The following is a 13,878-nucleotide window of genomic DNA, read 5'->3' on the forward strand; positions in this document are numbered from 1 at the left end:
CTCTCTCTTCCGTTTCTTTCCTATCTATAAGAAAGCTTATGTATTCGTTTCTCTCTTTGAAGTATCAGTTCACTCGAGGCTGTATGTGACCACTGGTCCAGACGCAGACAAAGAGCAGCTCCATCAGTAGAGCTACAGAGACCCCTGGTGGTGATGTTGATATTACACCATAACCAGGCCTGTGTCATGCATCAGAACTTCTCTCACCCCAACACAGGACCACAGTTGTGGAGAGTTAAAAAGTAAACAAAAATCTATTTAAAACCCAACAGTTTTACCACAATATTAAACGACTTACTCAGCACTTTACACAATAACTGTATGAAGATAATATACATACCCCTGCAATGGGTATGAGGGACGCAGGTGAAAACAGGTACAGCACTTTGACAATAACTATATTTAAAAAAAATTGTTTAATAAAAATAAGTACAAAAAGCTATCTAATTTTTGCAATACATAGACACGTTTTTTAAAAGGTTGTCAGCCAACACAAGGAGCATTTAAAGACAATATTAGCTTATCATTAATCATTTTTCCATTTGTGTCTTTGTACAGTATGTATTCTAAAAGCATTCTGAATGTGTGAGTTTATCAACAGCGTAATTGAATAAAATACAGACCTGCCCTCCCACCTCCTCCTTTCAAAGTCTCATGTCGTCTTTTTGAAACAGGCGTGGTTGAGAACATTTCCTAAAGAATGTCATTTCTTTGAACTGCGTACAGGAACACATCAAATCAAAGACCTCCCTGTTTATAACCATCAATAAATCAACCACACACTGAACAGCATCATCCCCGGAGATGTTGTTCTGGTTGGAAAACCAAGACGGAGCATATAAGAAGTTGTGAAGGATGGTGGATGAAAGAAAATAATCCAATCCGCTGAGTCTTCTGTCTTTTCATTGTTTTTAGTGTTGTCTTGGTCTTGCGTTTGTTAGTATCCTTTCACCCTCTGCTCTCTCAGACCTGTGGATGGAGTTCTCTCAGCAGGCACTGAAGCCTCATCCCTCCACCTGACCGAGTTCATCTCTGACCCGGTGCTTCACCTCAGTGTCTCTCTGAAGCTTATTTCTCTTTCTATCCCTTCCTTAACTTGTCTTCCTTGCTGGTTGGGTGTTCCTCAAATCCGCCAGTCTCTGAAAGAGCACGCATGTGAGTCAGTGTCAGCTTTTTAACATTTCCTTCTTGTGTTTGTAGAATAAAGAATAAAAATGCACATTGTTTCATGCCTTGATGTCAAGAAATTATGTGATGAATTGAATTAAGGCAACACCTCCCTCTGCAACTGGATCCAGGACTTTCTGACCGAGAGACCTCAGGCACTCCGGGTCTGAAAAACAGCCTCTCCAACATATGTGCACAGGGGTCCCTCAGGGCTGTGTGCTTGGTCCATTGCTGCTCGGTTGCACTGCTCGAACCACATCATCAAACATCTCTACTTTCTGAGAAGGCTAAAGTAAGTTCAGCTCCCACCTCACAACATGTACAGAGGGACCATCTAGAGCATTCTGAGCAGCTGCATCACTGTATGTTTCGGGAACAAGACCCTGCAGTGGATATAGTGAAGACAGCTAAAAAGATCATTCTGGTCTCTTTTCCCACCACCACACACTGTTTTCAAAAAGGTCCTAATATGTACAGATATGTATACATTTGGTACTAATATGGGCACGTGACGTTGGTTGGTAAAATGCTTTTAAAAGGAATGTTTCAAAAGCAACATTGCACATCTTAGAAAAGCACTTGAAAGAGTGTGATAGAGGCGAGTGAAGTGAAGAGCTATTAATTCAATTTAGGTGTGCTTTATTGGCATGACAAAGTGTACATTCGTATTGCCAAAGCATTTGCAGCTGGGCTGCGTACAAATAGTGCAAGTATGTAAACAAAAGAAAAGAAAGATAATAATAGTAATAAAATAAAAAAGTGTGATGTATGTAGTGCACTTAAAGTGGTTTATAATCTAATATATGTAAATATATAAAAACAGAAATAGAGTATTGTTTAAACAAAGATTTACAAAATCAAAATATACATGTAAGTAGCAGAATAAAGGGCTATAATAATATAATGTTATGAAGATATATTGGAAACATCAGGTCAGGGCAGATTGATTGTTTTCTCTTGTGTTGTGACGGGCAGACAGATATTGTGCAGCTGACACACAGCAGTCCTTGTGTTCTCCTAACAGACACGCCACTTTCTCATTGTTTGACACACTTTCAATCGTCTGGTGTATGGACTTGATTTTTTCATAAAACATTGTCCGTATGTCTGTGTATTTTATATTCTGTTAGGAAGTGGAGTTCCGTCTCAGTGTTGTTGAGATGACAGTGTGGACACCATGTGGCAGCCATGTGTGTCTGTGTCTGCCCGTCTCTAAACTGAGTTTATGTCCACTGAGTCTGGATCTTAGTTTTTCATCTGTCACTGTGTACAGACTGGATTCTCTCTTTAGGGCCAAATAACATTGCATTTGACTTTGTTGTTTTGTTTGGGTTTCCCAATGAGTGATATAGTTTTGTTTCATTTGTGTTGTGACTGTGTTGAGTGTGATTTTGTCAGTATTGTTGTGGTTTAGAGCATCAGTAGATGTTAGGACTGAAACATCAGGACTGAAGCTCTGGACCAGCTGACAGAGAGTTTTACTGATTAATCACTGATTTTAATATTTTCAGCCAAATTCTAACTTGGATTTCTACAGGACATTGACGTTTGATGGAATAGAAGGCCCTGCGTGCTTCATCTCTCAGTTGATTCACTGCAGGATTCAAGTGATTTTTAAACCCAGGTCATTGTAATGTGATGTGTGTGTTATGGGGTTTGTGTTTTCCCAGGTCACACAGATGCCTCTATAGTTGTTCGGCTCAAATTTATCTCCGTTTGTAAAGATTGGTGTTATCAAGCCTTGATTCCAGATGTCAGGGAACTGACCTACATTCATAATCACATTAATATACATTAATATACACACAGGAATATATCTTTTTGGGATGGGAGTAGATCCTTGTGAATTGGTGTTTTCCATGTTTCACCGTGTTGGTGTGGTTGTGAAATTTAGAATTGTACCAGATGATTTGTCCTCCTGAGTATCTGCCCTTTCGGACTGTATTGAGTTTTTGTGATGGTAGAATCATTTCTCTGTAGTTGGGGGCGCAGTGGGTGGTGGTGTTTGCCCTGCTCCGTGTCTCCTGTAGAATTATAATGTCCATATCCTTAATGCTCTTCTGGAATTCTGTGTTTGAGCTCTTTAACCCGAATGCTGTAGAGTTCAAGCCTTGGATATTCCACATTGATGTTGAAAGAAACATTCTAAGAGTTCAAGGTGTAGAGTTCTTGTTTTCAAGAATAAGAGGTAATCCTCTTCTAATATACAGTTGGAATGTTTTTTTTTTACATTGTTAATCTGGAGTTTGTATGACATGTAGACTGTCATGAAGTTAGCTGTGCACTGATGTAGTTCAGCAGCTGTCTGATCTCACTCATCTCCAGGGTCTTTGTCTGTCCTTTGACAGCCTGTGCGTAGCTCCTGGAGTGTGCAGGTGGTGCTGAGTTTGGTGTGTTTTCAGCTGAAGGTGGATGCGATGGGTTAGTTGCTGGAGGCTGTGGTCTCTTTCTGGTGTTGTTCCTCTGCCTGGAGTGATGTCTTTGTGGTGGCGAGGATCTTGGGTGGTGGTCTGGTTTCTGCAGGTGTGAAGATGTAGGCGGTGGTCTGTGGTGATGTTCAACTGCGTGAGGTGTTCTGAGGTAGACTTCAGTGTGGGATGGGGGTTCCCAGTATAGTCCATTCATTGGTGGTCGTTCTCTGTGATGAGACTGTGGGTTTCTGCTGGGTCTGTGGTGTGTTGTTTTAAGAGGTGTTGAGATGGTCTGTCTGCCCCATGCTGTGTCTTTCAGTGTTTTTGCAAACACATTAACTTTGTCCCTCCTTATGTGTAGGTGGTCACACAGGTCTCTTACTGTGATAGTGAGGTGATGAGTCAAGTGCACATTAGGTAGACGAGCACATCCTTTGGAGATGTCAGAGTTGACTCTCTGGATGGTGTCTGGGTGAAAATCTCTGCGGGGTAGGAGAGGGGATATGATGATCTTTGAGGTGGGGTAGATCTCTGTAGCTTTCTCTACTACTCTGCAGATCAGATGCCCAACTCTCTCCTGTTCACTTCTCAGGTCGTTGGTGCCTGTGTGTATGATGATGTGTGATGGTGTGCCAAAGCTTGAGTCAGATACAATTCTGAGGGCGTCACCTGTTTTTGGACACCAGAGTTTTGTTGTCTTACGACCTGGAAATGGTTTTTCCCCTTGCAGGAACTTCCCATTGGAGTCCATGAGGATGCCGATTTCAGCTTTGGTTTGTAGTGGCTGTTTCTCAGTCGGGGTTGTGGCTGTGGTTTTCTGAGGTTACTCATCAGGCTTGCTGGGAGTTGCAGGTGCATCTGCATCTCTTTGGTTATTGTTGGTTTGTGATGGTCTGGTGGATGTTGGAGATGTGCTGGAGTTTGACTGTGAGTGTGCGGGGGAGGTTGAGGGTCTTTACTCGTTGAGGCGCTTGTAGGGGTAGAGAGACGCCTCATTTGTGTTGTCAGGGTCTCAATTTGTGTGTCCCTTTGCTGTAACTCAACTTTGAAGCCTGTGAGCTCCCTCCTCATATATTCTTTCATTTCTGAAAGTTCCTTCCCCATTGCGTTTAAGTTCTTTGTAGTCTTTTTTTAATGTTTCACTGTCCTTGGACAGGGTGTCTATTTCTCCCTTTAACTCCTGTATAGAGTTCTTCAGCTGGTTTCTTAACTGGCACAGCTGGTCTCTGAGTTGTAAAGTGTCTTTTGTGGTCTGGGCATGAACCTACTCGCTCAGTTCCACTATTACCACTTCCAACAGTACTAGGCTGTACTGCAGTTGAACAACTGTGTTGTGAAGTCCTGGGCTTGAGGGAAGATGATGGTGTTTTCAGTTCTTTCTGGAGTGGTCCTGTTCTTTATATTAGCATGGGTTGAGGACTCCTTTTGTTCTGTGTTTTCTGATGTGTCTGTATGGCTTTGTTGGCAGGGATTTGATTCCTCTTTTTCCACCATATCTTTTAAGGTGTGGAAGGTCTGTTCAAAGTGTGTTAGGGCAGAACTGTTTCCCTGTACCATAACAGATCCGTTTTGGTAGAAGTTGACTGTCAGATGTCTGTTCTCTGGGTCTTTTTCTGAGTCCTCATATGTATTCAGTTGTCTGCCTTTGCAGATTCCATGTTTGGTGTGATATTGGAATACTGTGCAGAAAGCTGTGTGCCAGACAGTTGGGCATTCTGTGTAGAAGAGCAGATTTGTGGTGATGGTTTTGCCTTTACTGTTTGAAGTGTCTTTAAACAGTGTCTCTGGAGTGGAGTGTCTCTTTTCTTTCTGTGTTTTGAGTTTGTGTTGTTGTCTGCTCTTCTCAGACTGGATGTCTGGGGGCTAGGAGAAGGTGTGAGCTCCATTCCTCATTGCTGATGTTGCTATGATGGTGCAGTTCTTGGGTCGTTGATATTGAAATTTAAATGAATGGCTCAGGCAATCCAATCAAGATGTGTGAAGTCCAACGATCCTCTTTTGTTATTGAAAGTTGCTTTGGAATTCAGAGTGCTAGAGGTCTACTGGTCAAGTTTGTTTGTAGAGTTTATAAAAATATAAAACTATGCAAAGGTTATATAAAACCTTTGCTTTCATACTATTATACATCTCACGTCATCGCGAGTCGAGCTCCTCATGTGCGTTGCTCATCAAAAATCATCTGAACTAGGTTTCTGCAGTGGGAAAATGGCTTTGTGTTAGAAACAGACTGAAAGTTACATCTGTCCATCCAACCAGCTTTTGCATCAGTGATTTGAACTTTAGAAGCGGATCAGCTTAATTTCAGCTGTCTCTGTCATCCATACCACCAGAGGGCAGGCATGCTCCATTTGCCATGCCACTTCATACTGGCTGTGTGTGTGTGTGTGTGTGTGTGTGTGTGTGTGTGTGTGTGTGTAGGTGGATGGAGTCGACCATCATTAACAGCAGGGTGATGAGTCACTTGGATGAACTGTCTGTGTGTGTGTGTGTAGGCGTAGTACACATCACCTCCAGGTGTCCTCACGCACTCTGTAGCCTCTTTTTGCTTGAGAGCATGTGTGTGTCCGTCCAACTGAGCTTTCTTTTTATCAATAACCTGTGACTTGTTTGTTTGTGCACATACTTCTCTAATATTATTCAAATCTTAATTGGTCTCCACTTGTACGTAAATATCTCACAGTAACTATAGTCATCCCTTGTGGGTCACGTTCGTAACTACAGATGATTTGAGTATTACAATAACACAAGGATGCAGATTACCAAAATAAATCATGTTTTATGTAACCTCTTATGGTTACAGTTCATGTGTGTTTTGCTGTTTATAGATGTGTTTGAGTGACATGACTGTTATCTACTTCCTTTTGTGGCCTCTGCTTTGTCAAATGCTGCATGCGGCTCAGTTGAGTTTCAACATGTTTCCAACATCTTAAATGACCCCACTAACCTTCCTCCCCCAAACAACCAGCACACATGCACGCACACGGACACACACACAGTGACTGTTTAAGTCTGTGTAACAATTCGTCACTGAGCATGTCAGAAAAATAAGAGTAGCACTTGTTTGTGCTAAACTTACAATCACAATGGTTGTGGTTTACTGTACATGGACAGTAGAAAGCGATGTATTGCACAAAATCAATGTTTGCATTTACGTGCTCTGCTAGCGGCTTACCCTAAAGCCTTAAACAGTATATGCTAGATCGCTAAGCAGCTTACTTTCCTTTTTCCTTCCAGGGCTTAGCCTGTAAATACAATCTAAAATGAAACAAATAGTATTTATGAAATTGACCTATGCCAACATTTCACAGTTTTATTAGTCTGTAAAAGTGATTTACAGAATTTTGTCATTTGGGTCCTATAAGTTGTGTCAGGGAAAACGTGCTTTTGAAAAAAATTATGGATTAGCTGTTTTTTAATGCATATATACACACTGACAATGGTAATCCCGGTAGTCCTACATGTGGTTGGTTGGGTATCTATTGTGTTCGGTTTCTTCTTCTATTCAAGTCTATGGGGTGTGATAGAAAAATCCTGGCGCACCTCTCTTTAACAAACTGCAGTATATCTGTTTGTTGTCTTTACGTTATTCATAAATAAAGTACTGCAACTATACTACAAGTGAACTTGTATACAGAATATGTCTTTGTTCTAGTTCGTATCTAGTTATTAAATGCGTTTCTGTGAGGACCACCATCGTCCAATATTTGAACATAGCAGTATTTAAGACTAGTGGAATGAAACTTGGTCAAAACTCTCCAGGTGTCCATGTAGACACATTGCCCCCCACCTGAAGAACCATAACATGTTTTTTTAGCATAATTAATTTCATTTAACAGGGATATATATATACAGTACCTTTACACTTATTTAATATACAACGTACAAAACAACATATTTATATTTACTTCAAGGATGCCATCTAAAAAAGGATCAATACCTGTCAGAAGGAAAATAAAATTTAGGACGTATAAAAGGATGCAATGAAAATGATAGCTGTGGAGGAGTTGGGGATGGAGGCGGTGTCACGGTCCTGCTTTCTTGGTTCTGTATTTCTAGTCATGTGGCAGGATTGGGACGGAGCCCTTAGGTTCTATGTGAGAAAGCCATGAGTTGTTTACGTTCTTACTTCTCATGTGCTTTCTCGTGTCTCGTCATTGGCCCCGCCCCTCTCGTTTCATGTATTGCTTCCCTGCCGTGTCTAATGTTTCTCACCTGCCCTGTGTCAATATCCCTCGTTTGTCTTGCCCTATTTAATCCCCCCTTGTTTCATTGTCCTGTGCTCTTGCATTGTATGTGTATCGTGCCTGTCAATGTTCCTGTGATCCTATTTTGCTGTTTAAAGAACCCAGTCAAGTCTTAGTAAGTGTTTAGTTTAGTTTGTCAAGTTATGTTTAGTCAAGTGTTATGTTAGTTTAGTCCAGTCCAGTTTATTTTTTCCTGTCAAAGTTCGTGTATTATTTATTCTGTTAGTGTCGGTTTTTCCCCCATTGTGGGTTTTTTGTTTTGTTTATAATAAAGTCGTCTGTTAACCCCTTCACTCCACGCCTGCCTGCATTTGGGTTCTTCCCACGGCAACCGTGACAGGTGGGTTTTGAGTATTGCATGACGGAGCAGCTGATAAGGAGCTAAGAAAGGCAACTTTAAAAAGACATGGTCTAGTATGTATTGTATCTTTATTGGTTAACATTGAGTAGCTGCGGCTCATGCAAGCTTAACTAACATGACCTGACAGAATCAATGCTACACTTTAGCACAAAGGGGTATATGAAATCAGTATACTGTTGCATAGTCTTAAACTTTTAGGGTTTTCTCCCCCATGGAGGAACAAAAACAAAATTTTAGGCCTTAAAGGGATACTCTGCCACAAAATGAAAATTCTGCCATGAATTACTCAACCTGAAGTCGTACGATAACCCTCTGACCTCTGTTCACCTTTGGAACATGAATTAATATAGTTTTGTTGAGGTCCGGGAGCTTTCTGACTCCCCATAGACAACAATGTAACCGTCATTCAAAGCACAGAAAGTTAGTAAAGACGTCGTTGAAAAAGTCCATGTGACTCCAGTGGTTCAGCCTTAACTATATAAAGTGACGAGGATACTTTTAGTGCGCAAACAAATAAAAATAATGACTTTATTCAGAAATGTTCTGACTTCTGCGTGATGCATGCATGTGGTGCTGACGTAGAATGGCGGTTCCTGCGTCTGCTCAATATGCATGCGTCATGATTGCTGACTGACTCCTGCGTCAGCTCCACAGCGCATGTGTCATGAATGGCGGCTCCAACGCCTGCTCAACGTGCATGCATCTTAATTTGTGTTCCGAAAATTAACGGAGGTCCTAGGGTTATCGTACGACAGGTTGAGTAATTCATGACATAATTTTTATCTTGGGGGTCGGGGGTATCCTTTCAAAGCTAAAGAACGAGTAACACAGGTGGTGTGTGCAGTCACTACATGAAAGTAAAATAAAATAATTTGCGCAACTGTACACAATCATGTTATCTGTGACCTTGACTAAACCAGAGAAATTTACATTTATAATTTATATACCATTTCTTGAAATGATCTCTGAATGACCTCACACTCAGAGCGCATTTCCTCCACGGTTTGTAACAGTGCTGTGCCAAGCCAGGCTCACATGGAAACATAACCACAACCATTCCATATCGTGCTTTGAACGGTTCGTCACAATGGTGGAAAAGCGCTCGATGTCTTCCGATTCACAAGCATATCGGCACAAATCGGGATATCGGTCTTTTCTTGAATGAATGAATGAATGAATTTATTGTGTATTGCTGTACACCCAAAGCGCTTTACACCCAAAGTGATAGTATAAACACAAACACGATAAGAGAAAAACTCCCAGAATTGGTTGTTTTTATCATGATACATCACAAACACAGAGTGATGTATATATAAGGGTTGTTGTCAGAAGTGATGTGGCAGGATGTCGGTGTGTGTGTGTAGGGGTGTAAATGTATATATCTGTATCTCATGAGTAATACAGCTGTGCTCCCTGAAGCTGTACATTTGCATGCCTGAGTCAGCATGCTTGCTTACATCATAGATTCCCTGTGCTGTCATTGGCAGGCGTAGTGACTCATAGCTTGTCTGCGTGAGCGGTCCATAACACCTGGAGTGTTTATGCATGTGTGCGCTGTCTGGATTTGGCTCTGAGGGGTGTGTATGCCGATACACACATCCAGACAGTGTGTGGGTGATGATCTTTAGGGAAGGATGGAGATTTACCTCAAGTACAATTGTGCAGTGAATGAGTCACACTGGCACTTCAGGACTCCCCCACAATTCCTCGCCTGTCCTCTACATTCCACTCTAAACTCTCACACACACAGGTAAAAATGTATCTATTGAGCATTTATTAATATAGTTCTTTTCCAAATGACAATGAGCAATTTCGAAGTAAATGCTATATTACCAGCATGACAATGAGAAAAATATTAAACACAAGATTCTACATGAATTGAAGAATTTGTTTGAATTGAGTATGTTTCTCACTCAAGCTGGCATGAACAAAACCTGATGGTCCAAGTATCCCAGCATCCTTTCAGAATGTTCCAAAGAGCATCCCGTGTCTTTCAATGGAAGCAAGGAATTCTGCATTTGTACCAGAGTCAATGTCTGGATTGGTGACCTAAACATTCCTCCAGGAAGGTTTCTTATAAATATAATTGAATGGGCGTTACAAATGAGACATGCGGAAGAGTGAATTTGACCAAAAAAATTTCACTCTCATATCCCAAAACCTTCGGCCTCCACATCCCAGTCAAGAACATTTAGTCCTCATGTACTGGTCAAGTATCTTCAGTTTCCATACCTTGGGTAAAGACCTTCAGTCTCCACAACCCTTTCAAATACCCATTAGTCTCCATATTATTGCCAAAATCTCACCAAAAAGCCTCAACATTGAGTTGAGTTTCATCATCATCAGATGTTTTCTGAGGAACGTTCAACACCTACTCTTCCTATCACTAATCAAGCAGTAAAGGTGTTTGCTGGGAAATGTTGTGTCACATTGTAAAACATTACACAACAGGACAGGAATTCACAAATTTCATCCCACATTAACTGTTGATGAGAAAATAAAAACCAAAGCTGGAAATAACATTAAAGTGCACAATCTTTATCCCTTCAAATGGATTTGAGCCAAAGGCTTGTCTGCGTGTTTGGAGATTGAAGCTATCTGAAGAGTCAGAGTGACACCTCTGCCGTTTGTTTGCTCTCTGTTTGACGTAATGAGAGAGCCTGATGGGACTTCAAGTTTCCAGTCACATCACACTGACCTTGCAGGAGAAAGAGCGAGTCATTTTAATCAGCAGTTTGTTCTTACGCTGCTGCCTTTTCCTTGTTCATTCACAACGTTTTATCTGCGTCTTTGTTGATAATCTGCACTGTTCTCTCTCTTTCTGTCGCCATCATCATCATTTATCTGTCTCTATATTTTCACCTTTCTTTTGCTCTTAAGGTTTTTGTGTGTGTTGTCATTCATGGTATGAGAGATAGGCTGATATAATTTAAATCTCACTTCTACTGTGGTGATAAATGGAGGAAGATATTTCGCTGGAGCACGATAATCGTGTGGGATAAATCTGATGTTCGCTTGATTCTTAATAATATTGTCCTTTACACAAGACCGAAGGTGTGAGCATGTCTTTTGATAATACTTGGTGTGAAGTGCAAAACTTAAACTCTGTGTGTTAGTGAGTTTGGACCATCTCGGTCACATTTACCTGCCAAGCAGCGTTGAGAAAAAATTGGCAAAACAAACTCGGGCATGCATGTATCGACTTCACACGTCTCGTAACACATACCTGCTTAATTTTCCAGGCAAACAACACTCCAGTTTACACCAGTTTGACATGTCACGACAGCCAGTCGTGCGCAAGCTGATCCTGAAACAGTCTGGACTAAAATAGTCATGCAACAACAAATACATTCCAACAATAAAGCCACTTAGAGACACAAAAAGGTGTGTACTGTTCGGGGTTTTAACCAGAAAATGAAGATTCACTCATCATTTACATTTTCATGTCGTTCCAAAGATAATAATGTTGAATATCCATTTATTTATGGTGTAATGATGTATAGAAAAAAGTTGAAGGGTGTAACATTTCAGTAGAATTCATAAAAGCTGCAATCCATAACTTTTTATCGCCATCTCTGTTTGAAACATAAAACTGCAGGTCACTTTACATACTTACATTTACGTGTGTTGACAATAACTTGTCATTTACTGCACAATTGTACCTGACGAATTATATATCATTATTATAAGCTTACCGTTGTGAATCTGGGTAAGGAGACAGGTTATAACCTTTTGCTTTTTTGCTACCTGGTCTCTAGGAAATACGTACATCTGTACACTTTTACCTCTGTACCACAAAATACATATCCATCAGGTACATATTGCAACCAGGTATCACTATTTCCAACAACAGCAAGGTTAACAACACCATATACTATTATATTGGGGTGTAATGATTTTGAATTTAATCAGACGTGGTATTTTGTGTACGTTTATTTTTTCGTGCGCACAATTTAGTCTTAATTTGAGCACGTAGCACGCCCCTTCCCCTAAACGTAACAACTTGTATATTATACAATATGAAACACAACACGTAACAGGAAGATACGGCTACATTTGCTGTTTATTCAAAAAGTGCTATTATTCCCAGCGTTCCGAAGCCAAAGAACAGACCAGAAAGCGATCCTCTTCTCCGTCCGCCATAAAACTTTGATCCGGACCGGCTGCACTGCCTCGCACAGTGACAGAATTTAAAAATTGCCGCCGCTGTGTGAAGTGAACAGTTACAGTTTTCAGTGAAATGGCATTGGCTCTCGTGTGTCTTGTGACTGATTGTGTCATTACGCTATCTTACGTTATGAAAAGGCATTGGCTGTCCCGCTCCGATTGCGTCACGCGCTAACCTTGAGCATACAGTTGAATAAAACACGACTGGGTGCATTCCTGGGGCACGATCGTCAGCAAATAAAACCTGCTGTGCTTACACAATGATATCGTACGGCTTTAGAAGACTCTAAACGCAACCTGTATGCAATGCTTTTATACTGTTTTTGGTCAGCGTTTGCAATAAATACCCGTGTATGACTTGTATTTCGTTGTTGCGTGTTTATGTGGTTGGGAAGTGGGTAGTTTTAGGTTTAGGGTAGGAGTGGGGTTAGGTGCTCTAAAATATCTATTAAAGTACAAATAATAAGTATTTATAAAATCGTTTCACAGGCAAATCGTGAACACGCATTCTTTAGCGGACCAATACAGTTCTTCTCTTTAGCGTCCCCAGTGTACTTTTGTGTCTCAAAACTGTAGCGATATGTACGCGTTTTGTGGTGCTGCTGAAAGAGGGACGTATTTCCTATGAGACCAGGTTGCTTTTTTGGCTGCTTTCGTTTATTTAAAAAAAAGTTACAGATTGCAGCTTTAAGGTAGTATTTTGGGTGAAGGTCATAAAAACATTCAGGTCAGATTTCACCCCAAAATCAAATTATAATCAATTATATTTTTGACACAGAAAAAGTCTCTTTTTAGCCATTAATTTTGTAATTGTGACATTTTTCTTTCAAATCAATTAAACACAATGTTTCCCAAAACTGATGTCTTGAAGTATAATATCAGTTGTTTTTCTTGTGATTTCTGGGTGAAATGTGACATGCGGTTGACATCGGTTGATTTGCATAACTGACATGTTGAGTTGCACAAAACTGCTTGAGACCTGAGCTACAAGTCAAGTGTTGTGTTTAATAGTGAACGGTTTAACCTTGCTCGCACAGATTTAGCCCGGTCTCATGGGAACAGGTTGGGGGGGTGATGCTAAGGAGAGAGAGAGAGAAAGAGAGTCCTCTGGGAGACAGACTGCTAAAGCCTGAAGACAGTGGGGGAGGGATATTGTTCGTGTATGTGTGTAAGAGAGAGAGAGAGAGAGAGAGTGGACGGCTGCTGACGCAGTAGGACTCATTGTGGGTTGTGTGACGTCCAGGCCGTCATGTAAATCATGAGCACAGTGAACAAGAGGCTGTGCCGGTCTGCCCAGTCAAGCGTGGACTCTCACAGCAATATCCTCCACTCTTGTGACAGATAGAATTGACCACAAAACAACACAATGTTACCCGTCACTGCTATTAAATTAAATAATGAGGTTGAAAGAATTGTTCACCTTAAATAGTTCACTCTTTCCAAAACCGTACTTTTTTCTGTGGAATACAAAAGAAGACATTCTTAAGAATTGTTAAGTTCTTGTGTTCACATTCAACATAATTTCTCT

General features: G+C 40.8%; 1 protein-coding gene across 1 annotated transcript; it reads right to left on the reverse strand.

Annotated features, from left to right (window-relative positions):
- Window positions 1–402: 402 nt before the first annotated feature.
- On the reverse strand, window positions 403–5,162 carry LOC130566612 (uncharacterized). The gene is made up of 2 exons (XM_057354202.1): window positions 1,277–5,162; window positions 403–1,139 (listed from the first exon to the last, which is right to left on the reverse strand). The coding sequence occupies exon 1, from the start codon at window positions 4,327–4,329 to the stop codon at window positions 3,433–3,435; it is 897 nt and encodes a 298-aa protein (XP_057210185.1). The 5' UTR covers window positions 4,330–5,162; the 3' UTR covers window positions 403–1,139; window positions 1,277–3,432.
- Window positions 5,163–13,878: the final 8,716 nt, after the last annotated feature.

The sequence above is a fragment of the Triplophysa rosa genome, linkage group LG16 (assembly GCF_024868665.1).
Source record: "Triplophysa rosa linkage group LG16, Trosa_1v2, whole genome shotgun sequence".
Taxonomy (NCBI): domain Eukaryota; kingdom Metazoa; phylum Chordata; class Actinopteri; order Cypriniformes; family Nemacheilidae; genus Triplophysa; species Triplophysa rosa.

Coding starts and splice junctions, on each gene's coding strand:
- LOC130566612 (XM_057354202.1), bottom strand. CDS start 4,329: ATGGACTCCAATGGGAAGTTCCTGCAAGGGGAAAAACCATTTCCAGGT.